Raw genomic sequence first — 24,508 nt, 5'->3', positions numbered from 1 at the left:
AACCGAAAACAAACAAAATGGGAAAATAAATAAACGTAAGGTGAATTTAATTTAATATTTTACTTGCCTCTAAATGGTCGTTATTTAATGGCCGCCCTGTTTTACTGAGGACGGCTCCCGGGGTTTCGAATTCGAATTCAATTAAGCCCACCGCGTGGTCTATGCTCGATTTAATAATTCAATTTTTAACCGTGTTTGTTGCTAAAACTTTCACCAGCATAAATCCTGCCCCCGGAATAATACAACCTTTGGGGGATCGGGTTGAGATTTCGTTGCTCAAGCTCGCAAAAGTTTTACGCTTCGTGGGGAGAAAAATGGCCAGTACTTATGAGTGCCCGCATGTCCACCATCGTTAACCGTAGAACCATCATCCTGGGGTCCCAAATTTTCCACATACCACAAATGACGGGGCAGATAAATATAACAGTAAAATTTAAGCATCCCCACAATCGCACCGGGACGATTGCTGGCCAGCAGACAGCACCAACACCATCGGCCGAGCGGCTAAGGACCCCGCGAAGTGTCCCGCAATGTTCGCGTTTTGACACTTATCACGTGGAAATAAACATACGCACCGCGCCTTTTTGACGGCCACGAAATGGCCACCGATGTCCGCCCGGTTGTCGAATTGTGTCCATTTCCATTCCGTTTGGGGCCGACCGTAATCGGTATGATAAAAATTTATTAGCAAAAATTACACTCTCGAACGCGCGCGCAACGAGAGAGCAAGAAACTCGCGCAGGTTTCGTCCCTTTGGCGGGAACCGATCACACCGAAACCCGGCAGATTTACTGACCGGTACCTTCCCACTTATCGGCGCTTCGAACAAAGGAAAGCATCTTTTTTGGGGAGGCCGAAAACAAATAGCACGGATCCGCGCGTGGAGGACTCCATCGACCGGTGACTCCTTTCGGCAATTAATTTATTTTACGTCGCTACGACGCTTCGATCAGATAGTAATTTGTCGGGGTCTGCTTGTGTGCCAGGTACCGTTTCTTTAATGTTCGAACGCCAACATCCGCCAAGCTGGGACCAGCCACGTCATCCACCGAGTGCGAGAAACGATTTGAATTCCTTCCGTTTTTGGTAGCGAGCTGTTGGCCTTGGGCGATCAAAAGCACCGATCGAGTAAAATGCTCTGTGAAATAAAAGTACTGTGAGTTGAATTTGATGTTTCATCCGCCGGTTGGTAGCCGAGATATCATTTATTCCCGTAAAAACTATCGAACCATAAGACAAAAATAGATCTCCACAGGTTGTTCATGAAATAAAATAGTTATAGACTTCAATAGAGTGCATCAAACTCGCTGAAAATATATTTATTTCATGGAAAACGTGAAAAAACTATGTTGACCATTACCATGTTGATTTCGATCATGATACAGATTTAAATCACCACCCAATGTTTGAATGCAATTAAATCATGTCATAACTCATAGAAATGTCCCTTTCGCACTACAACCTTGCGCTATAATTTTATAGCTCTTTCAGTGTGCTTATCGTAATAAATCAGTTTTTTTGCATAAATAGCCTATCATACCTGTCTCCGTGATATCAACATTATCATGCGGCTGGCTGCCCATGTGCTCATCGGATTCGTTTAATCACACATGCTCACAGACCGTTGCAGTTCTCTTTTTCTCTCTTTCTCGCTCACCTTCCAAAGGGTTGGTCATTCTCTCGAATTGCACTCCGTGCATCGCAAGGATGGATGACGAATGATTTGGAATATTTTTAAATAAATTATCAAACGTTATTAATCGTCACTCGCGGGTATCTCTTTTCATTTCCAGCATCCCCCATGTTCGGGCTCTTTCTCTCTCTATCTCTCTCTCTCTCTCTCTTCGGTCCACTGGCAACCCTCGGTTTTGGTTGGGATGTGCGTGCACGATAATTTATGAAGCCCGCAATAGTGAGAAAAATTCGATCCCGCAAGCTAACGTATCGAAAGGCCGGCTGAGTGATGGCGACGCCCGACACATGCATGCTGCACCGTGATGAAAACTCACCTTCCACCCATCCACCCTCCGCACATGCGCCGGATGCATGTGGAACGGGTTGTTGATGCAGCTGCATCAGTCATGATTGGAGCGGTCACATGAAATCGATGAAATGTGTGGCTCGGCGGGTGCCCGGGATGCATTAATAACTTAACCTCCCTTGGGTGGAAAGGGAGGTGGCTGTCCCTATGAAGAGGGCAGGGTGGTGACGATTGATCCGTTTCCGTTCCGGCAAACACCGAGGAAACAGCTCGTGGAAATGGTGGGTATTTTTCCCAGGGGTTCGTGCGAACAGGCGAAACTCAACGCATCGCCCGAATGCACACACGCCTGGCGTGCCAAAGGGCTCAAAAGAACGAGTGAAGGAGGCAAAAAAATGGCCTAACTCCTCATCGGAGGGACACCCAGATGCATCAGAATGCAATACGCTCGCTGCTCTGGAGAGAGCGAGCGAGGGCGAGAAATAGGCCTCATCCTAGCCCGAAACGGTGCTACCCTTTGATTGATGTAGCGATCGGTAACGATGTTACTCGAAGGGAGGGAAAACAAATTGGCCCCCAGACTCGAGCTCCAGCTGGGAATGATGGTCACGGTCAAGGAGGGAATGGATTAGCCGGATGATTAGCTTTCGCTGCGTGTACGAGCTTTGCGAACGATTTCTGCTCATTACGATCGAAGGAGGCTATGCACGTAACTTTTGTATCGTGGCTTGTTATTTTGATGTATTTCATTCAGCGAAATGTGAACTATAATTAGTGCAGTCTTTTGTAAAACGGATAAACTTTTCCATTAGTGTGGAGTTTTTACATTCTACTAAAGTATCGTACTTTAAGAAAAAAAAACCCGTGTCTACAGCATTCGTTCTTCGGTCCTTCGAGAAGGACAACTTATGGAGCTGACTCTATACTCTATAGGAAAAAGTGCTCGCTGAAATAAATCAGCCAACTGAAGGCCGGTCGGTCGACAACCGCAGGTCGTTTCTCGCAACATCGCATGCTGCACGCACGCATCCAAAATTATTCGCGAAAAACCGGCCCAGATCACGACGACACCGCGCGGCGTTCCTTCCCGAAGGGCTTCAGTAAAGGGTGTTCGCAACATTGTCGTCTAAATTGCATGGAGTATGGGAGAATGTCAATTGTGCTCTCATTTGTAAGTATGAACGCGCTACTTTAATTACACAGTCTCTAATTTGTTAACAATACACGTTTTTTTAGGGTTTATGTACGTAGACCTAGCGAAGATTTTTGCAGATGACTTGGAATTGTGGCCAACAAAAATTGTAGGTGGAATTTCGTCGTCGTTTCTTTCTTTTTTGTTCTTAGCTTACTTGTTTCGGTGTCTTTAGTATACGAAACAGTTCCACAGAGCACAGTAAATCTTAAAGAAAAACGCTCGCGCTTCAGCGACCAAACGACTGCCAAACACACGCAATTCCCGCACCGTGGCTCGTTCTATCGGCGGTGTTGTATATTATTTTTCATTTCCATCCAATGTTGTTTTTGGCGTTGTTTTTTCCATTCCTGCTTTTCCATGCGCGTCGCTTTGAGGGGGAAAAACAGACCCCTTGCCCTTGCGGCCAACCCACCCGGTAGCGAAGGGGAGTGTTTTCGTTCGATCACAGCTCTCCACCGGGTTTCCCAGCGCTTGCGAAAAACCGATCGAACCAAAATCCTCGATGGTGCATCGGAAGGACAACGACGACGCGGACGCACTTCCGAGCGCGATAAGGGAGCGCGCCATTTTTCCCGCCAAACACATGCGCGGTAAACGTGGCCCGTCACTTGCCCTATCGCCTCGCCTCGTTCTCCAGGAAGCGGTCTGGCTCATCGGGAAATGTGAGCGCGAAAGGATGTGGATCACGCTTACGTTACCGCGTGCCATTCGGTTGCCTATGTGGCACGGAAAAGAACCCCTAGAGGCGCGCTGGTTGCGTGGCTGGAGCACAAGCAGTGGAAGAAAACGCTACCATTCGGTCCTGCGTTCGTTCTCTCGGTCGAGAGTCGAAACTAAAATATTTGTTCTACATGTCGAGAGGGAAAAAATAACATTTCGATATTTTTTTTAGCGATCCTCCCGTCGCTCTTTCCTGCCTCGTCGGATTTCGGCGAGTCCCCCCTCTCAACAAACACACACGCACACAAGCCGTCGGGCCATGGAAGGGGATGGAACTGGTGGGCAGCGACGGATGTCCTGCCGTGTCAGGCTCGCTCTTCCCTGCTCCACACCCAAACTGGCGTCACCTGCATCGAACACGGACACGATGGGTATGCCGGTAAAAAAAGGATAAAGGATAACGCTACAGACTGAAGCCCTTGCCTGGGTTGGGTCCGGGAAAACTGGGAGAAAATGGTGCCACAGGTTTGAACGGCGCGTATCCCCTCCGTCGGGTGGGTTTGTTTTTCTTCCATTTCTCTGTCCCACGCCGATTCTGGCACGCCCGGCGCGGTGGAGCTTGTGGTTTTGTTATTTTTTCCTCCCCACAGGCTGAGTGGGGTTTTCACTTTTGTCCGGTGGCGGAACGAGAACGTCTTCTTTCCTTCCATGCCGTCGGTTACCGACCACCGAACGTGCATGTGTGTGTGTGTGTGTGTGAATAGTCCTTTTTTCACTGTACCGGTTTAAGATATTGCTGTTTCGCTGAAATACACCATCAGGCATTCTTAATGCCCGCTTGGGACTGGTGGGTGTCCTTCACGGTTCTGTTTTCTTTTGCTGCATTTTGGGTTGGAAACGCACAGGTTTTGGTACCAGGCTGGCGAGAATGAACCCGAACAGTGCTATTTGTCCCCAGTTCGATGTTTATTTTGTGTATTGTTTCATTAAATGCCACCGGATAGTAGAATGTGGCACGCAGTTTCTAAAAGCAAAAGGTTTCGACCAGACAGAACATTGGATTATTAATACTAAAAATGGAGTAGATTTTTTATAATTATCATGGAACTCAACATAAAAATAACCACGTCAATTCTTCTGCAGAATAGTTCACTAACATTCAAAGGATTCGAATTCTACCGTTTAGCCGACAAATCCTTGAACATTAGGGAAGTATTAAACTTCCAACCTCCAATTTTAACAAACGTAATATATGCATATTAATTATTTATTTTAAGATATAATGGTTTCATTTTATTTAAGAGTTATATTTATAAAATCTAATGACATTTTCGGTATGAAAATCTCAATAAAGCCACTAATTTTTGTAATTTGCTGAATCCATATCCTAGAACTCAACTGTGCGCTTTAAACTGAACCAATGAAGTCCTTCGAGCTGACATAAGTTGTGTCAAGGTTCAGCTCAATTCGTTCGTGTATACGGAATTGTTTTGAAGGTGCTCATGTTGGGCATGAACTTTTGTGATTTTTAATTTAGAATTGTACTTAAGGCTTTTCCCTCCTGTAAAGAACCGATTTGGAGGGAACATACATAATTAAAGTTACCAAGCCAAGTATGTTACTGCAGTTTTAGTGTCCATTGTCCATGGGTTGACGAATGTTGTTGTGATATTGTTTTTCTTCTGTTCTAGATTTTTTTCTTCGCTGTTTCGTCACCGTTCTGTTGCAGACTCAGTTGGCTCCGTGAAGCAAAATCTTAACTAAAGTGCATCTGAACAAAGTTTCGATCACTTAACAGGCTGTATTTTGCATTGTGCAATGTGCAAAAGAAGAAGAGAAGAAGTTTTCAAATCGGGAAAATGATTGCGTAAATTTGTCTTCACTCCTCATCCATTGATGCTGTCCGAGGACAGCGGAGTTCGTTTCGCAAGTGGTGTTACGTGGTTTCGTTCTTCATTAGTTCTAGTCGCGTCTAGTCGCGTTCTCGGTAGTGATGTCATTCTCCTTCAACCCGCTCGCTCCGGGCCTACACCCGATGCGTAAGTTCGCAGTTTCGTGCAAGCGAAAAAAAAGAAAAACGCAAAAAGGAATGCACCGCAATGATAGGTCCTCCAGCTTGCGTGCTTTTGGCTCGCGGGCGCCTACACGTGTGATATCGATTTTTCCCTTCGTGTGTGCCTTTGCCTTTTCAGATCCACTACTGTCAGGTGGTGGCGGTTTTCTGACGGCGCAGCTGGGAGCACCCACGACCGCCGCAAATGCAGCCCTGCTGGCCGGATTAAATAATAAACCGCTCGAGTTCAAAGTGAAATCGATGCAAAATGGATCCGGATCCGCTCCGATGGAGCTCGAGACGGTGGCCGAACACGAATCGATCAAAGAAACCGGCAACTCGCTTGCTGCGATGGAAAAAGCGCGAGAGGAGAGCATCAACAAGAAGATGCTGGAAGAGCTGCACAAGCACCAGAACCAGCTGCAGCATGCGAATAGCGGAGAGCTGGTGTTCAACCAGCTACTTCAGCCTCAGTCCCACCACGGGTTCATGATGATGCCGGGTGTGATGAACATGGTGGACGGGTCGTCCCTTATCAGCATGCAGCCGTTTCCAATGATGGCTCCGACTGCGTCCGAGTTGTCGGGGGCTTTGAACGGGAGCGCTGTCCCAGCAGGAAACGTCCCAGGGCCAAGTGCTACGGTTGCTGGCGGCGCAACGAGTCTCGAAAAACCTGCGGCGGCAAAAGAAGTGATCTACTGCAAAAGCTGCACACTGTTTCCGCCCAACCCGAACGCTCCTGCACCGAAGACAATCGATCGGCCACCTGGCTGCAGAACGGTGTTCGTAGGAGGACTGCCATCGGGCATGACCGAAGAGGTGATGCGTGAAATCTTTGAACGATGCGGCGAAATCACCACGCTCCGGTTGTCGAAGAAAAACTTTTGCCACATACGCTACGTCTACGAGGCGTCGGTCGATTCCGCGATCTACCTGTCCGGGTATCGGGTGAAGATTGGCAGCAATTTTAACTACGGTACGACCGAGCCGAAAGAACCACCAATTTTTGGCGTGTTGCACGTGGATTACGCACAAGCCCGCGACGATCAGTACGAGTACGAGTGCAAGCAGCGGAAGCTGCAGCGTGAAAAGCGCCACCGGGAACGGCTGGAGGAGGATCGGTTTCGGTCGCTCTCGCCCCAACCCGTGGTGCACTATACGGAGCATGAGGCCACATCGGTAGCAGAACGGTTGAAAAATGATGAAACGTTCGCCAAAGCCGTCCAGACGCTGGTGACCTGGCTCGAGCGAGGCGATTGCAGCAAGAAGAACTCGAACAACTTCTACTCAATGATTCAGAGCACAAACTCTCACGTTCGTCGGTTGCTGAATGAAAAGAGCGTTTGCGACGAAGAACTTAAGCGGGCCCGTGAGCAATACCGGAAGCAGACGAAGGGCATGCTGGCACAGTGTAAGTACAAAATGAGAAGCAAAAGATCGTTTTTAGTCACCTGAATGTAGTTCCTTTCGCTCCTTCAAGATCAAGTATCCACTAGAAGTCACACTCCTGCATTAAATCCGGGTTGCCGGGCCCTTTAATGCTGCTATTATTATTTTGGTATACCTACTTCTCTATTACTACTATTACTACCACTACTACTACTTTTATTATAGACATGTTTCATATTTTGTTGCGTTTCGTGTGAGTTGTGTTGTGTAGCATAAAATTCCCATCATAATACGCTCAATCTCGGTAATAGGTACAAATGTTCCGGCAGTAGTTCAAAAGCTAAAACTATTTTGTAAGCATAATTCAACCGTTGTACCTTAGGAGCATGTAGGACTACCCAAAACAGGCGTCCAGCTGCAGGAATAAATAACTAACAAGGTGCTATCGTAGGTGTCCCGTACAAATCCAGCCTACTACATTTTATACGTTACGAAGGCACTTCTTGACCCATGAACGTGAAAATCTTGTTGTTATTTTCCACAATTTTTAGGAATATTGGTACGTTTTCTTCGGTCTCATTCTTATTCCGCCTTATCAGCCTACTGTTTGTGAATGACTTTTTTCCCCTTTTAATATATCTCCCTTTGGAAAAATCTCTATCACACAACCCCACACCATTTTCACACGCACTCTCAGGCTCTTGTAGTTGTAGCCCAAGGTTGCTTCTAGTTGCTGACAATCAACCAAAACCAGCACATCATTGCTACCGAAGGTACTGTATTTACTCTTACCACTGGACAATAGAACATGCCCTCCATAGTTGCCTCAAAGTCATCCTGTTTTCGTGATCTTCCTGGTCAGGACAGATCGATCGCTTATTTTTTTTACAATATCAACTATGCCTTAGTTTACCTCCATAGTACGCGCGTAGTCTATAATTCTAGAGCAAGCGAGAGCGTGCGTCGCTGCTTCAAAAAGCTCACAGTATCGAATCGTTTCATCAACCACCGTCAAGTTCACTGGTATCGTACGGCATTTTTTTTCTACAAAACTCATGCCTTCCTCGAATAAAAAGCTTTACATGTTTCCCCAAATGCCCTACGGGGAAAGTCTCTCGTTCGACAAGGTACGTAAAGCTCCTGTTCTCCTACTAAGTTGTACAGTAACCATATCGCTCGACGGGAATCGCGTCCTACTGGGAGCGATCTTGGAACTATATCATCATTGGTGGATACATTCGCGGACAGGTGAAGATTTTTTAATTTACCCCAGTCTAGGAGTGTTATATTTCATAGACGGGATTGCTTCTTACTAACAAAAGTGGTGGCCCAGTTTCGTATGGGGTTCGCCTTCAGCTGGGTCAGGTAAATAGTCCTCGATAGAACATGAGCTCGGTACTGCAAATCGTTCTTTCGCTGTACTATGCGGAGATTTAATGTCTAAACTTAGAAATAATGAATGTTAGTTTTAAGTTCTTTCCTCACTGTACACTGTGGATTTGTCGATGACTTTCTTTGCCTATCCGTTTCGTTATCTAGTTTACTTGCGTGTGTGGGCAGTAATCTTTTCCTCTCTACATTACATAGCGCATAACGACCGGGAACCTTAGTTCTTTTCCCATACGTGTTCGGGGTCCGTTTACTATTATCACATTTTAGTTTGTTAGCTAGTTTGTAATGGTTAACTGTATCATTACTAGAACTAAACGCCAACTGATGGTTTCTTTGCTGTGTTACTTTTCGACAGTGCTTCTTCCATATCATGCTGCTCTTATTATCGTATTGCTCTTTAAGTGTGTTGAATCTTTCGGAAGTAATCGAACATGTTTCGTTATCCTGCCACCAAACTGAATTAATGTTAGCCTACCTGATTCGTTGCACCTACCCCTAAATTGTGCTCATTACCGCCCAAAGCGACGAAGTACATTCTGTTTGACTATCGCTAAAATTCTACCACACTAATTACACCAAGCCGTGCGTTAATGTTCGCTCATCTTATGTACTACGAAAGAGGGTAGCCACTTTTTAATGTTCAAACAGAAAAAAAGCAAACGGAACAAATCTATCATATCATCCCCATTAAATTCACAATGTGTCTCTATATATCTTCCTCTTTTGCTCTAAAACTATACCCTGCCACAAGACAAATATTTCTATCATTGTTATTACTATTATTATTTTCCACTTCACTTCGATTCAGTCAGTCAGATTGAAAAAGTTTTCAATGCGGCCAGTCACAAGAAGGTTTGGGATCATTTTACTAAAGCCCAAAGAAAAAACATCGATGCGTGGAAGAAGCAGTCACTGGTATGTATTCGAACGCTAGTATTTCGTTTCACTGGTTTTTCTTCTTCTAGTGCTCCTTTCGGCATATTTCGCCTCCATCTGATAGTGTATTTTCGCATTAAACTGCATAGTTTTGCTTCCGTAGTAATTGCCTATTAGTAATTTGCAAGATTGTGTGTGTTTGTAAAAGTTTTGTATTAATTTAATCCTCGATTTTAGCCGTAAGTACTAATGCTTTGGTGTTCCAGCGATGGTTTTTTTTCTTCTTCATACGGTTCTCTGCATGATGTATGTCTACCAGACTGGTCAAGGTGTAATATGTTGTATGTTATCAAATATACTAACGATTAAGCGTACAGCATGCCGAGCTCTTTATATTATAATCATTAATTGCAATCGTATGGATTTTACTTCCGTCACCAGTATGACGGATATTAATTGGTCATCATTTGCTTTATATATGTTGAGGTCAAATTTTAGCCGAAAATAGTCGTCATGTCAGACACCAAGCTTTTGTTTTATAGTGATCTTTATTGTTATCATTCATTACATTATTCCTCTCGAGTTGCGAAACCCACATTTATTGTAGTAAAAACTTTAATGGTTATAATTTCACAACGCTTTCAGAACTAGTAAAGCAATTTTAACATTCTCGTCGTTAAGCTACTCTGTGCATTCTGCTAAAGTAATGATTTTTTTATTATATATGTCACAGAATTTGATCAAAAATTTTACACCCTCAGCATGCTTATTTCACTGATAAGGTAGAACTACCTATGCTGTGGACGGTTTTGATTGTTAAATGTTGATTGTTGTCTTTTTCAATTGGCCCTTGATCAAATTCTGTCCAGCTCACTGTACGGATGTACTTCTGTACAATGTTAAGGGTCATCCGACAGGGTCGCACGAAGAGCAAGATAAGTTGTTGAATAAGATTTACTAAAAAACCAAACTATCCAGTAATGTAACAACATAGTGGGTGTGCTATACCAAAAGATGCGTAATCGCAGTCCATAAACCGTGAATGGCAAGTTTTCAAATGTACACACACACTCTTCCCTCATGCCACATGCCTTAGAAGCGCGTACACTTCATTCCAGTAAATAGTACAAGCGATACTAGAGCAAAGGTAAGTGCGGGGAATTCAAAGCCCAACACACACACAACATCCATCGAAGGACTATTTTCATGCAGTTTTTCTGATTTGGAGATAACGCAGGAGTTTGGAAACATCTTAAAAAAAGGTTGAAATTTAGAAGAAAAATTGACACAATTCTTTCCCGGCCTAGCGTAACTCGCGCGAAGGATTGCTTCCTTAGATATTGTGGCGTTGATGCGTCCTCCGCTAAGCCTACGGGTTGTGTATTCAATCATTCTATGACTTTTTGAAGTCAAATGCGATCGATCGTACGGAGGATGGGTAAGCGTAAGGCTCATCCATCGATCAGAAAGTAAATTTCGACCCCTTAACCGTTCTTTTTTCATTCTATCTACTGATAAATGATTTGATTATTTTCCTTTGTTGCCTATCGATATTTATGAATATGTGCATTTCATAAGGACATTTTGCATGTTGCTTATCTAACTTATGACGTTCTTTTTTCTACTACTTCCCGTAACATACACAAATCTACGTTACCGACGTGTGCATCGACAACGCTGCTCAGGACATAAAGTGCGTTCAACTGGATGATTTTCCCGACGAGGATGGAATGGACATGTCGGATGATGATCAGTCGATCTCATCGCTCCCATACAAAAAGTCCCGTTGGGAGCAGGATCACAAGGTAGAATAATGTCATCAAATTCGAGATCACGTGGTATGCTAATGTGTGTCCTTTTAATCCGGACTCTGGTCAACGTGGCATTCTGGCAGGATCATGCTGCTGATTCCGAACGCGGTCTAGCGGATGCAGCAACGGAATCTTCCACTGTGCAAGAAGGCGAGCTGAAAATGAAGATTCTTCATATCGAGGTATTGCAAGAGACAATTCGAAACCTTCAAACACAGCTGCTAGAAAACAAAGCCAAGGAAACGAAACGCCAAGGCCGAATCTGCGAGCTGGAGGACGAGCTGAAAGATGCAAACGTAAAGCAGCTTCTGCTGAAAACGAAAATAGCTACTACGAAGGCGGCCGCGTCCAGCGTCGCGAGCATTTCCTCCTCCAGTAAGGGTGGTGATTCGGAGAGCGAAGAAAGCCAAGTAAATGCACCGGAAGCAAGTGCAACTCTCGCTTCCCAAACTGTGCCGACAGCGACGAAAGCAACGGCTACGATCGAAACAAGCTTAGATGTGCATGCTACGAATGCAGCGCCGGATGTTCGACAAGCTAAAATTCTTGCCTTTGCGTCAACCTTTCTTATGATTCACCCGCTCGGAGCGTCGCTCGATCAGATATGGTCGTACGTCGGTAGGTACGTGAGCGAAATGAAACCAAAGGAACTGGAAGATACGTTCGTCCGTTATCGACAACTGTTTGATCGCGTCAGCGGTACGAATGGTGATAAGGAGGAAAACGAGGAAGCGAGTGGAATCAATTCTAGTCCGTGCTATAGATTCATTGGTCATGAATCAAACGCGACAAGTCGCTGAGGAAACCGGTACCCAAACAAATCGCCGGGCAGACACTTTATTTTAGTTCATATAAGTATGTTGCAGAAATTTGAAACCTTTGTTTGAAACAAATGCTTTTTGCACGATCCTATAAGATGATACAATGGTACCGCATCGGTGCCTGTTATAACGTTGAGTTTAGGTTGCATTCAAAATTGCAGCTTTCGATGAGATTGGAAGGACATTTTCTTAAGATCTGTTACCCATTTCGAAACACGGTCTGTTACTCTGGTCTGCAATCGCGCATGCTAAGTTGTCTCGAAACGATATCAGTTCATATAACCGTGTCGCCCATATGAAAGCGGCTGCTTCACTACCTAACCTTTGGTCTACTGGTGCTTTTTTGTCCTTGAAAAGGTCCTGATGTAGATAGAATCAGGCTCGGGACAAATTCTGTTGGATCATTCACGTATCGTCGATATGAAAAAGTCTTCCTCATCCAAGACCATACTTCACAATATAGTAAACCGTTTGGGAAGAATCCGAACGGTGGCAAAATAATAAGAGCAGTGATTCATTTTCATTTGTCGGTAACGATAATCTACTGATATTTCGCCGGTCTAGACAAATAGAGATCATATTCGATTCATAATACTCGGTTTCAATTGAATTTATACCAACTAAATGATGTAAGCTACAAGCCACCATTCGGGAGATTAGAATGGTCCCTTTTAAAGAATAGCTAGACCATGTGTTGACAAAATGTCCTTTGTAACGGTTAGGAAAATATTTATATTAAATTATCATACGCCTGAGGGACAGGTGGCGCGTACTCGAGGGAGTTCCGGCAATATCTCCTGGGAAATATGCAATCCTTCGGGTGTAAAATGTCGATAGGTTATAGGAGGTGAACGTGTTTGTGATGTGTGGATGCCATACAGTTAGTTGCGACAATTAGTTTAGTGATCTCGCAAAAAAAAATACGTCTTATTGTTGTATTGTCGATTTCGTTATATGTTTGAGGCACCTTTGTTTAATTCGTTTTCAATTAATAGACTAAAGTAAGCATCTTCCAAGGGAAATGTGAAACATAACTGGATGTGTTATCACCCACAGTCGAAACGTGTACTACGTACAGCTACTAATTCTACAATACGTAACGTGTTGACATAAGTTATTTTAATGTTAGAAACACAGCAAATCAATACTCATTTGAACATTTGCTCGATTCGGTAAAGGTTGCACTTTTTGTTACCTGTTTTCCCGCTATAGTACAGCATATTCGAACAATTCAAAGAACAGCTACACGCCGTTTACACGTAGTGCACCAGGGAGAGGGCGATGAACAAAGTGGTGAATACTTTTAATAATCTTTTTAAAATGCTCTTTATTGTCAATTATCGTGTTAAAATAGAACAAACCCATAAGCTTCGTTCGCTAGGGACAGCTGTCTAATGAGTGAGAACACACTGGAACTAAAGCAAACCACAATAACTCGAAGATGAAGAGGAACTGACGAACTACGCACGATGGTTCCGTGTGTACTTTTTATAGGGTTGTCTGGGAAATGTTGCTGCTTTCTAAATCAAACCGATACTTAATATGAGTACGAGTAAGGAGACCATCCATAGGGCAATGCCGGAATGGTACTATCTTTACTTGATCCTGCGCGCAACAAGGCACGGCAAAATAGACGCAAAAGAAAGCTAACGTTTATTGTGTGTATGTGTGTTTGTTGTGTGTATTATCAACAAAACGCGGCAGCTATAATGTGCGTTCATTTAAAATACTCTACTAGTCTTGGCGTAGCGCGCCACTTTTTGTATCCTTACAAAGTTACTTAAACGATGCCATATTATTGCATTACGATTAACTCCAACACTAATGACCAATTATTGAAGCCGTTTAAAACAAACAAGCAATCTTACAGTTAATTATCGCTCGGTCTAGCCATTCCCGCACAGGTATCTATCATTGGCGGATGGCTCACGGCCCGGTTGTTTCACACCTAACGGTAGCGTTTGTATTTCCGCTAAGTTGTGTTTTCATGAAAGCATGTTCAAACAATTTCGTACAATAAAAGTAAAACGTCTATGAAACGAACCACAAGGTTAGCGTTTCTCCTTTTTGGCTTTCTTGTCCTTGGCGAGCAGCGTGACGCCCGTATCGCGCATCCGGATGCCCTTGAGAGTGTTCTTGAGACTTTTGCGGCCGTGGATTTTCGTCCAGAACTGGTGCATCGCGTCGGCGACCAAGTCCTTCTCCTCCTCCTCGATTGAGTTGGCATTTTCCATGCGCAGCTGGCGTCGCATGCGCTCCCGCTCGAGTTCCTTCTCCTTGAGCTTGATCTCCTTGATCTTAGCCTCGAGCAACCGCTGCCGGCGCATCTCGCGCTCCAGCATACCGGACAGCGCCGGTTTGTCGTTGGCCGAGCTGAACGTCAGGTTGTCGGAGATCTCCGTCAGGTAGATGGCACCGTTGTCGGTGCCGTTTGCGATCAGCTTACCCGCCTTGTGAACCCGCACGGACCAAAGTGGTGCGTCGGAGAGCTTCAAACGCAGTACCGGCCCATCCAGCCGATGGATCACGTCCCAGGCATCCATTACACCGTCCATCCGGCAAATGAACACCAGCGAGCAACGGGTCGGGCTCCAGATGCCGCACGTTAGCTGCACGGCGTACTCCTTCGTCCACACGATCGGGTTATCCTTGCAGTCCTCGGTCCAGATCTTTGTCTGCCAGTCTCCGACGCTGATGTAGTTCTTGATGAACAGCGGATTCCGCTCAACCGAATAGATCGGACCGGTGTGGGCATTGATCGTGGACTGGATTTTGTCCGCAGGCGTTTTGTACTTACGGCTACAACTGTAGATCATCCCGTTCTCCGTACCGACCGTGTACTTGTTTGGCATAGTGGACTCAAATTCGACCGCACGCACACCGAAACAGTGGCTCGGATCCACATCCCGATTCTGGAGGTCCTTCGGGGCGAGGTTAAGATAGTCGTACGGTTCGTTAAGGTTCCTCAAGTCCCACCACAGGATGCGCCCGTCCGTCGAACCGGACAGGAACTCGTTCGTCGTCTTCGAGCTGGTCCACAGGACACGCGTGACCACGTCGTTGTGGCTTGCCTCCCGCTGGGTCGTTTCCACCGGCGTGCTCGAGGCACGTATGTCCCAAATTGCAACCTGTCCCGAGAACAGCCCACCAGCCATTTGTGTCGGATCCTTAAAGTTGTATTCCAGGCAGCGCGTCTGGTACGGCGGGATCAGTTTCTGTAGTGGACTATTCGGATGCTCTGCATGGAAGAGAACAACGCTTAGATCTTTGCTGCTGTGTATCACCTGCATTGCTGCTTACCAATGTCCCAAATGTAGCAATCGGTAACGGCACCCCGGCGCTGGCCAATGTTGCAGTGTGCCGAGGCAAAATGGTTTCCTTCCTCTGACCAGCAGATGTACGTGCAGGAACGCTTCTCCTCCAGGTAGTCCTTGTACACGTGCACCGTTTTCGACGTAAACTGCTCGATTAGTTCGTGCTGCTCGATGTCCTCAAAGTAGTTCTGGTAGATGTTGCATGCATTGTTCTGCGTAATCGCATGGTCGATCGTCTGTGGGAGATGATCAAGCGAAATTAGTTTCCTGAGCGTGTTCAATGGCGAGGTATTCTATACACCTTTCATCAAGAAGGAAATCATTTTTTCAAATTAATTTCAAGCATATATAGTTTGAATGGTACCCTTGAAATGGCCACTGGACGCCATTTGAAGGTTAGAAACAAATGAACCAACTTTCTCTTCTTCAGTAACAACACCGAGTGCAGTGTTATGCATTGATTGGCACTTAATTTGAACTTTATCATGTCCGGTGGACTCTTTGGCACGATATTTTCACTCGGAAAGGAAAGAAGCCGAGCTTGAGTACCGGCGTCGTGCGGTAAAATTTCGTTATTTTTCGCTATCGATTTCTTTTTCGACACTACTGACGAGTTGAAACCTTCGCGCCAAGCATTCCGTAAGGATAACAACCAATTGAAAAAAGGCTTTTTCACTCGGCTGCCAAAAATTTGGAATCGCGTGTCGGCCACAGACAGCTGTAGGTTGAAAGGAACGGGAGCGTCCAAACTGTAACTGCAATCAAGGTGTTGGCCCGTTTCGCAGTGTGCAACGAGAACTCAGAAGTGGGACGCTTCGCGTTTGTTACGAAGCAACTTTGCACTTAAAAACGCTACCTACCTACCCTGGTTAGGCCGCGCATCTGCTGCACGTAGGCTTCACTTTTCTCCTGCTTCCGGCGATAGCGCGTCATTAGCTCCTCGTCACGCCACAGGTCAATTTCCTTGGGCCAGCCGCCCTCAACGTGCGTGATGCCGGTATGCACTAGCCGGTTGTGCACCGTCCAGACGGGCGTGTTGAGTATCCATCTCGTGCTCTGGGTGCCCCTTTCGACTGGGTTTTGTACTTCGTACTGCTTCGCGAGCGTCTTATTGCCCACGAGAGTCGCCTGGACTTCGTTCTCCTCCTGAAAGCTGACCGGTTGGCGGATGTCCTTCCGGTCGCACATCACCATGTAGCGTGTCCAGTTTTGCTCCATCTGGCTGGTGCTAACGTTCGTGTCCACCTTCATCTTGAGGCGTGTGATGCACCGACGCGGTACTTCCTTGAATGCGAAAATGCAACAGGTACTAACAACCCGGACGATATGTCAACCAACGCGCCACAACGTTTCCTTTTGCGGTTACACCACGCAAGTAACGCACGTGGGGGGCGCGCACGTGTTAGACGGAAACACTTGAACTTTCCCGCCGGTTGCAAACCCTGCACGATACCGTCTGGCAAATGGGATCGCAAAGCAGTCCTCGCGGACCTCGTGTTGGAAGGAGAAAAGCTCCCTTCAAAGCGTCAAGCGTTTCGCAGCGTGTTTGATCGATAATGTTTTCGAACCTGCTGCGATGTGCCAGTGAGGCAGCGTTCAACCGGTGCTGCGAAGTATAATTAAACCAAGGTCATAAAAAAAAAACTCCTCTTCCGGGCAGGCTTTTGAGGCATTGAAAGTATTCCATGAGCTGCAGCTGGAGAACCGAAGTAAAAATGTGAAAAAACGCCACCGGAAGAAGAACCAAGCATGCGAGTTCACCACACGTGATCAGGCTAGAAACGCTTGCTGATGAAACGCTATTACTATGGAAACGTTGCCTAGCGACCTTCCGTAGTAGCTGCCCGTAGGTGTCCTAACAACTGCCTTACTTTTGCCCCCATCGCAGTAAACAACCTTGACGGCCGTAGAAAAATTGCTCCCGACTTGGATTCCACCTTCCAGAGTGTAGCGCATTGTCCTAGAAATTTTAGCATTTCGAGACCACTTGATTCATCCAAAAAGGGAGCGTACGATACACCTAAAGCAACCTATTTGAAATGGACATACAGTACGTATACCAGAAAGAGCGCCGCGAGTTTGGTAAGCAGTGCTTGTTTTCCGACAAAAACAAGGTCGAATTTTCCGAACCCGCCAACCATGAGCTCTTCCGGGAGTACATCCTGCGTGATCCTGTGTCGGTTGGGACGCAGTACAGTCGCCAGATGGCGATCAGTGAGGCGAACACTGAAAGTGCCGAGTACGAGCACCATGGCATCCTGCACTCGGAGGGTGGCTGGCCGAAGGACGTCAACTATCTCGATCCGGAGCAGACGGTGCGCTATCGGCGAAAGGTGGAAAAGGACGAGAACTACATCAGCCAGCTGATGGCACTGACCAAGCCGATGGAACACTGCATCTTCCAGAACAACGCGGTCAACATATACGAGAAGTACTTTGATGATCTGGATCCGGCACCGCTGGTCGAGCGGAGTAGTTCCCGAACGTTGAACGTGTACCGTGATCCGAGCATCTACAAGCAACCGGTAACGCACTTATCTTGGTCACCGGATGGCGGTACCAAGATTGCAGTCTCACACTGCAACATGAACTTTGGCGAGGTGCTCGGAAAAGCGGTCTGCTCGTACATCTGGGAGGTGGAGAATCCGAATGCACCACTGTTGCGCTTTAAACCTGCCAGCTCGATGATCTGCCTCGAGTACAATCAGAAAGACCCGACGACGCTGGTGTGTGGCATGTATAATGGGCAGGTTGCGGCATGGGACACGCGCAACGAGCAAGAACCGGTGATGATCAGCGAACGGGAGCATTCCCATCGTGCTCCGGTCAACTCGGCGCTGTGGATCAACTCAAAGAGTGGTACGGAATTTTTCTCTGGTTCATCCGACAGTCAGGTTATGTGGTGGGACACGCGTAAGCTCGCGCAACCGATCGATACGCTGTTGATGGACCCGATCAAGGCGGACGAACAGGATCTCTCGCGCTCGTATGGTGTTAGTTGCCTTGAGTATGAAACCTCCATTCCAACGCGGTTCATGTGCGGCACGGAACAGGGTATGCTGTTTTCCTGCAACAGAAAAGGGAAATCACCCCAGGAGAAGATCGTTTTCAGGGTAAGCATGTGCACTAGAACGCCAACAGTTGGGGGGTAATAGATGATCTATTGGTTTTTTTCTTTCTTTTTACACCACAGATGCAATGCCATACGGGTCCTATCTATGCCCTGACGCGCAACCCAGCATTCGTGAAGAACTTCCTCACTATTGGGGATTGGATTGCGCGCATTTGGTCGGAGGATTGTCGGGAGAGTTCCATCGTTTGGACAAAGAATCACGACGTGATGCTGACGGATGGTGCCTGGAGCCCAACCCGGTACTCGTTGTTCTTTGTCAGCCGTGTTGACGGTGTGCTGGACGCGTGGGATTTGCTGCAACAGCACAGCGAACCAACGCTCAGCATAAAGGTGTGCGATGAAAGCCTGAAATGTCTGCGGGCGCATGAGTCCGGCCGGCTGGTCGGTACGGGCAGCGTGAAGGGCGCAACATTCCTGATAGAAATGTCTGAAAATATGACCTCGATTCGCAACGACAAACCTCTACTCACTGCGGTACGCAGGAAACCGCCTCCAATGTCGCTTAAGGATATAGTAGTTTGAGCTTCATTCGAAATTTGCTTTCGCTTGCAGATGCTGGAGCGCGAAAACCGTCGCGAAAAGATACTGGAAGCTAAATCGCGCGAGATGAAGCTGAAGGTGCGAACCTTAAACCGTCAGGATGAGCATACGGAAGACAAGCCCAAGCTGTTCCAGTGTCGCTGTGAGTTTTCGGGTTTCGCTGGGTGTGGTGTAGGTTCCTTTCAAGCCTTGTTTTTAATGAATTTTGGGGAAAAACTTTTACTTCATGTCTAGCCGCCTGTGAAGCTGCCGAGCAGGAGTACTTGCAGATGCTTGATAAGGAGCGTAAATCCCGCAATCCGGAAGAATACGAGGAAGGTAGGTGGATCGGCTGTCGCATCTGTAAATCATTTGTCTCTCGTTTTCTTACGTTTTCGGTCTTCCACTAGAGTATGACCCAAAGAAGATTCGCAAGCCATACAAACCGGACAACCACGAATCTGATGGTGAAAATAACTAATGAGACACCTAGTGAGTGGTGACAAAATTATTGGTACCCTAGACAGGATGCCACCGTTTACATACAGTCATACCCTTCAAGTAGACGAAGTTACACGCCACGAATGTTAGATTTCTCATAGTACATCTCGGTACGCCTTAGATTAGATCTCGGTGCGCCTTAATATACGACAAATCGCGAGCAACAGATACTATCAACGTATTACAGAAAGGGAACGCAATATCGGACCAATTTTGTACACCGTTAGTTGCTTTTTGTGATAAGATTTATTTGATTAGTAATCTATTAACTAAATACAGCTTTTGAACGCCATCTGGATGGCTTAAAAACAAGTATACGTAGATAGTCCAAGGCGACTACAAAGACAATGATACATCTATTCACGAGAAACTACGCTAGTACACCTTTAGTTTTGCTTCCAGCTCTGCCGGATCCGCTGGAACGCAGGCTACGATTGAGAATAGATTCTGAAATCGTACAGCAGTAGGGCGTTTAACAATCAGCCGCACAGCGCATCGTTCAAGCAGCAGGCTCCATTTCAATTGCGTTTTCTGAGCATCGCTTTTGCTCATAAAGGTAGCCACGTTGCACCGTAGCACGTGTTCGGCCACCTCTGCAACCAAGCGGCAACCACTAAGCGTTCCAGTGTGGTCCGTTAGGTCAACGGAGATGTTAAAAAATGACTCCAGTTTATCTTCCGCTCCGTCGGCACGGCAGTTTTTCGGGCAAGTTAGCCCGGGCTCGTACAAAAGCGCTCGGCAATGCGCGCAACGTTTACTAACTATTCGCGACATACCGTCAAGGTCCAAACGCGTGATGATAGCGTAACAAAGCGCAGTAAAATGGTCGTCTCCATGTATCATATCTTTCGTGGTACGGTTCAGAATTTGCTGCACGGTCATAACGGTGTTGATAGAAGCGGCTAAAGTAATCAAAAAAAGGGTTAATCTTTAAAAGAAGTGCAAGAATTAGGAGCTATATATTGAATACTCAACGATCGATTGGACCCGATGTTAGCGAGCAGGCCCCGTCGATGTCCTGTGTGCTTTTAGATTGCTGCAGTAGCTGGTCCAGCTGCGGAAGTTTAGGATCTTGGGTAATGATAGTTTTGGGTCCCATCGCCAAGTTGATTGTTTTATGATAACGGTTAAGCTCGACTCGCGCGTTAACGATCAGCAACACCGTTGCCAGCGGAGTCCACCGTTCCGCCCATTTGATGAAGCTATCGGACCAAAACTTAATCAATACACCGGCGTGGCTGTGGTCCATTACGACCACCTCGCGAAAGGACTTGATTTCGTTGCTTCTGGCAACGCGAACCTGTCTGACGGGGCGCACTGCCCGTACTACGACGAGCACGTTCATCATTTCCCCTAGGCATACCGAACCACTCGCCACAATGTCCGCCAGTGGGATTGTTTCCCGCTGTTGTATCATCGGGACGTTTAGCAATCCCTTCAAGGAGTGCAACTGAGAGCCCTCGTGGCGGGTGATCTGACTACCCAGTGTCCTTTCGTTGATCGTAAGGCAATACGGCGATGACACTGTCGGGGAGTATTGCTCACAACGACCGAACATCGGCAAGGACACGTTTGGTTGATGCACGTCTACGACGTCACCCACATCGCACAAGTCGTTGTAGCGCAATATGGTAGATTCGGAACCCCAGATGGTGCAGTTTATCGTGTCGGTTTCCGTGTCCCGTAATGTGAGTGTGAGCACTCCGCGTACAGTGGAGCTTCTGTTCATATTGTTTGAATCTGCTTCGGTGTGGCCACGACCGCTTGGTAGGCCGCTGAAGAACCGTGCATCACTCTTGGCTATGACAACGGCTACTAAAACTAAATTGTAGGATTCTTCGCAAAGTTGAGCGATCTTTTTGACGGTAAAAACCTTGGATGATGACATCGTTTTCAACCGTTTAAGTGCACCTTTGATGGACACAGCCAAACACTGTAATAAAGAGAAAAATACGAAGGGAGATTGGACCACATGGCCTGCTTGGATGGTATCCGAAACCAACTATCCCGAAGAGCCATTCTCATTGGTATGTGTACCACGGTAACGAAATTTCGGAGCATTCTAAAATACATATAAAATTGCTCTAAACGTAGTTCGTAAGAAACACCAACTCGTTTTACTGGTTGTACCCGCCGATGGAGAATGTATTCAAAAATACGTCGATTTTGGATGAACTCGATGAAATATTTACAGTGACGCGCCAAAATCGTCGTATTTGTTCTGTGCCACGTGACTAATTTCTGTGGGTAATACAATGGATGGTTTATGCATTTTAGAATTTATTCTCGCGAAAAAAATGAATTAAGAAACAGAAGCGATTGTCGTAGAATAAATTCGCTTGGATGAGTTATTCTTGTGAATTTTGTTTTAACTATCCACGAGTCCCTGTGAAACGTCATCCGATTATGACAGTGATTTGTTTAGGTTTTTCGACCACCATTGCTCGTGTGCCGAAAGTCACGTAATCTCCATGGGATGCATTTCTACCCCACCGCCCGGATGCAGCGCTAAGTGCGAGAGCGAAAGGTAAACAAGCAGAAATCGCTGAATCGTTAAGGTGTGCGAGAAAACAACAACACTCGAGAGGGTGGTTCGAATAATCTGTACCCTTCATCAACCTCGATTTGGGGGTTGAAGTTGCACGGACCGTGGCAGTCGAAAGTGAACGGTTGATCGGCACGCGTGTAGTGGCGATTTGCAATTGGCAGGTGAAAAAATAGTGCTTGATCGAATCGATCCTTTACAGCTGACCCTGCACGACCTGTTGGCATTTTTGGGGTGGAGATATTTAGACGACGAGACGAGAGCAAACCACCCCTTCAAGGGTTGTCTGGCTTGTATCTGTGCAGTACAAAGAGCCGTTCGTATCAGGATCGTTACCAGGCGTCACCATGGCAGCAGCCGAAGTGGAGCACCAGCTAGCACCGTTGGCGACGGATACGAAGATAGTGAAGGCAAAACCTGCCCGCAAGGTGTTTAAGGGAGCATCGCGGGTTATCAACAAAATTCCCGTCACTCTGCTGAAGGATGCCGAGCTAAACGAAGCAATTGCGGCTTTGCCAGCGAACTACAATTTCGAGATCCATAAAACCGTCTGGCGCGTACGGGAAACGAAGGCGAAGCGGGTCGCGCTCCAGATGCCGGAGGGCTTGCTGATGTATTCGCTCGTCATCAGCGACATTATCGAGCGGTTCACGGAGGCGGACACGATCGTCATGGGGGACGTAACCTACGGAGCTTGCTGCGTGGACGATTTCACAGCCAAAGCGCTCGGGGCGGACCTGCTGGTGCACTATGGCCACAGCTGCCTAATTCCGATCGACCAAACCACGGGCATCAAGGTGCTGTATGTGTTCGTAGACATCAAGATCGACACGTTGCACTTTGTGCAGAGCGTTAAGCTGAATTTCCCACGCGAGCGTAAGCTGGCGTTTGTGAGCACGATACAGTTCGTGGCGACGCTACATGCGGCCGCAAAGGAGCTACGGGAGGCTAACTACGATGTCGAGATTCCACAGTCGAAACCGCTCAGCCCAGGTGAGATACTGGGCTGCACGGCGCCACGTTTGGCGGGAGAAGGTGATAATGGCCGCACGCTTATATACCTCGGCGACGGGCGATTCCATCTTGAAGCAGCCATGATATCGAACCCGGCACTAGAAGCGTACAAGTACGATCCATACGAGAAAAAGTTCACACGCGAGCTGTACGATCACGACACAATGCGACGCAACCGGAAGCAGGCGATCGACAGCAGTCGGAACGCGAAACGCTTTGGCCTCATACTGGGCACGCTCGGGCGTCAGGGCTCCACCAAGGTGCTGGAGCATCTCCAAAAACGACTGAAGTATCACGGCCGGGAATCGATAATCATTCTGCTATCGGAGATCTTTCCCTCCAAACTCGCCCACATGGACACCATCGATGCCTTCGTACAGGTACGTAAATCCGTGGGACCAATACCTGTATTATCACCCGCTTACGATGGCACGTAAACCCCCGAAAATGCTCAGCAATCAGTAGGTAGATTCACGTGCGATGATAACCAAAAGATGGTGGCTTTGTTTCTTCTGCAGGTGGCGTGTCCCAGGCTCTCTATCGATTGGGGAACGGCATTCCCGAAGCCGTTGCTAACGCCCTATGAGCTGTCAGTCGTGCTGGGAGACGCCGAGTGGAAAATACCAGAATGTACCGCAACACCGGAGCAAGAACCTAAATCCCCTCCCAGTCTGGAAGTGGTGTATCCGATGGATTTCTACGCTAATGCCAGCCTCGGCGAATGGACGCCTAACTTCAAGAAGCTAGATATCTGCGAAAACTCGAACGGAGGATGCTGTGGGCGGTGCAAGGAAGAAAAGGATAAAGTGGATGGCAAGTCTGCTCCGAACGAGGGCCAACCGAATGGAAAACTGCTGGACGATGGAGAAGAATGAAACTTGTTGAACGATACGCACCAAATGCGAAACACATAAAATATGAGTTTCGAAGTCTTAAATAATACAGAAACTGCCCCAACCATACTACACGTAAGCTCGTGTACAATTAAGAATGTGTAAATAAAGGTCATATTTAACTGAAACAACAGCTGACGTCGTATAACGAACAATCTTGAAGTTGTTTCTAGTAGTATACCACACGGTGTTACATTCGTGTATCATTTCAATATAAAATATAAAACCTATTTATGAATTTTCAAGCGGAAAATCGATTTTGTTTATATTTTGAATAGAAATGTATGTATTCACCTTGGTATTCGAAGGTTGGAATAGCTTTAGCTCCCTTACCTCGGCAAATGTCATCATTTTTCATTAGAAACTTTTTTCCAGAGTGATCGGAAGTGTTTTTACGCAGCATTTTAATAA

The 24,508-nt window shown here is 46.6% G+C and overlaps 5 protein-coding genes across 5 annotated transcripts; 3 read left to right on the top strand and 2 right to left on the bottom strand.

Annotated features, from left to right (window-relative positions):
- Nucleotides 1-5,829: 5,829 nt before the first annotated feature.
- LOC128730142 (ecto-NOX disulfide-thiol exchanger 2) lies at nt 5,830-12,157 on the top strand. Its single transcript, XM_053823174.1, has 5 exons — nt 5,830-5,875; nt 6,029-7,300; nt 9,479-9,585; nt 11,232-11,351; nt 11,441-12,157. Exons 1-5 carry the CDS (start codon nt 5,830-5,832, stop codon nt 12,155-12,157), a joined length of 2,262 nt encoding a protein of 753 aa, XP_053679149.1.
- Nucleotides 12,158-14,229: 2,072 nt separating this feature from the next.
- On the bottom strand, nt 14,230-16,743 carry LOC128731180 (dynein intermediate chain 3, ciliary-like). Its single transcript, XM_053824282.1, has 3 exons — nt 16,357-16,743; nt 15,479-15,728; nt 14,230-15,416 (listed from the first exon to the last, which is right to left on the bottom strand). Exons 1-3 carry the CDS (start codon nt 16,741-16,743, stop codon nt 14,230-14,232), a joined length of 1,824 nt encoding a protein of 607 aa, XP_053680257.1.
- A 788-nt stretch (nt 16,744-17,531) lies between these two features.
- LOC128730140 (dynein axonemal intermediate chain 2) lies at nt 17,532-19,625 on the top strand. The gene is made up of 5 exons (XM_053823173.1): nt 17,532-18,605; nt 18,686-19,099; nt 19,178-19,307; nt 19,400-19,483; nt 19,555-19,625. The coding sequence occupies exons 1-5, from the start codon at nt 17,532-17,534 to the stop codon at nt 19,623-19,625; spliced, it is 1,773 nt and encodes a 590-aa protein (XP_053679148.1).
- A 395-nt stretch (nt 19,626-20,020) lies between these two features.
- On the bottom strand, nt 20,021-21,533 carry LOC128720858 (protein hold'em). The gene is made up of 2 exons (XM_053814558.1): nt 20,621-21,533; nt 20,021-20,547 (listed from the first exon to the last, which is right to left on the bottom strand). Exons 1-2 carry the CDS (start codon nt 21,531-21,533, stop codon nt 20,021-20,023), a joined length of 1,440 nt encoding a protein of 479 aa, XP_053670533.1.
- Nucleotides 21,534-22,446: 913 nt separating this feature from the next.
- On the top strand, nt 22,447-24,220 carry LOC128731758 (2-(3-amino-3-carboxypropyl)histidine synthase subunit 1). The gene is made up of 2 exons (XM_053824897.1): nt 22,447-23,584; nt 23,723-24,220. Exons 1-2 carry the CDS (start codon nt 22,538-22,540, stop codon nt 24,077-24,079), a joined length of 1,404 nt encoding a protein of 467 aa, XP_053680872.1. The 5' UTR covers nt 22,447-22,537; the 3' UTR covers nt 24,080-24,220.
- The last annotated feature ends 288 nt before the right edge of the window (nt 24,221-24,508 follow it).

Source organism: Anopheles nili, chromosome 2 (genome assembly GCF_943737925.1).
Source record: "Anopheles nili chromosome 2, idAnoNiliSN_F5_01, whole genome shotgun sequence".
Classification (NCBI taxonomy): Eukaryota; Metazoa; Arthropoda; class Insecta; order Diptera; family Culicidae; genus Anopheles; species Anopheles nili.
Note: the sequence above shows the minus strand (reverse complement) of the source record. Positions and strands in the feature narration are given on the sequence as shown.

What these genes read in the sequence shown, in the direction of transcription:
- LOC128730140 (XM_053823173.1), top strand. Translation starts at nt 17,532, where the DNA reads ATGGACATACAGTACGTATACCAGAAAGAGCGCCGCGAGTTTGGTAAG. An exon ending in AGGAGAAGATCGTTTTCAGG is followed by an intron (nt 18,606 to 18,685) that starts GTAAGCATGTGC and finishes TTTACACCACAG; the next exon opens with ATGCAATGCCATACGGGTCC. An exon ending in TCCGGAAGAATACGAGGAAG is followed by an intron (nt 19,484 to 19,554) that starts GTAGGTGGATCG and finishes GTCTTCCACTAG; the next exon opens with AGTATGACCCAAAGAAGATT.
- LOC128731758 (XM_053824897.1), top strand. Translation starts at nt 22,538, where the DNA reads ATGGCAGCAGCCGAAGTGGAGCACCAGCTAGCACCGTTGGCGACGGAT. An exon ending in CCATCGATGCCTTCGTACAG is followed by an intron (nt 23,585 to 23,722) that starts GTACGTAAATCC and finishes TTTCTTCTGCAG; the next exon opens with GTGGCGTGTCCCAGGCTCTC.
- LOC128720858 (XM_053814558.1), bottom strand. Translation starts at nt 21,533, where the DNA reads ATGTCATCATCCAAGGTTTTTACCGTCAAAAAGATCGCTCAACTTTGC. An exon ending in AACATCGGGTCCAATCGATC is followed by an intron (nt 20,548 to 20,620) that starts GTTGAGTATTCA and finishes TGATTACTTTAG; the next exon opens with CCGCTTCTATCAACACCGTT.
- LOC128730142 (XM_053823174.1), top strand. Translation starts at nt 5,830, where the DNA reads ATGTCATTCTCCTTCAACCCGCTCGCTCCGGGCCTACACCCGATGC. An exon ending in TCCGGGCCTACACCCGATGC is followed by an intron (nt 5,876 to 6,028) that starts GTAAGTTCGCAG and finishes TTGCCTTTTCAG; the next exon opens with ATCCACTACTGTCAGGTGGT. An exon ending in GAAGGGCATGCTGGCACAGT is followed by an intron (nt 7,301 to 9,478) that starts GTAAGTACAAAA and finishes ACTTCGATTCAG; the next exon opens with TCAGTCAGATTGAAAAAGTT.
- LOC128731180 (XM_053824282.1), bottom strand. Translation starts at nt 16,743, where the DNA reads ATGAAGGTGGACACGAACGTTAGCACCAGCCAGATGGAGCAAAACTGG. An exon ending in AGATGCGCGGCCTAACCAGG is followed by an intron (nt 15,729 to 16,356) that starts GTAGGTAGGTAG and finishes CATCTCCCACAG; the next exon opens with ACGATCGACCATGCGATTAC. An exon ending in TTGCTACATTTGGGACATTG is followed by an intron (nt 15,417 to 15,478) that starts GTAAGCAGCAAT and finishes TCTTCCATGCAG; the next exon opens with AGCATCCGAATAGTCCACTA.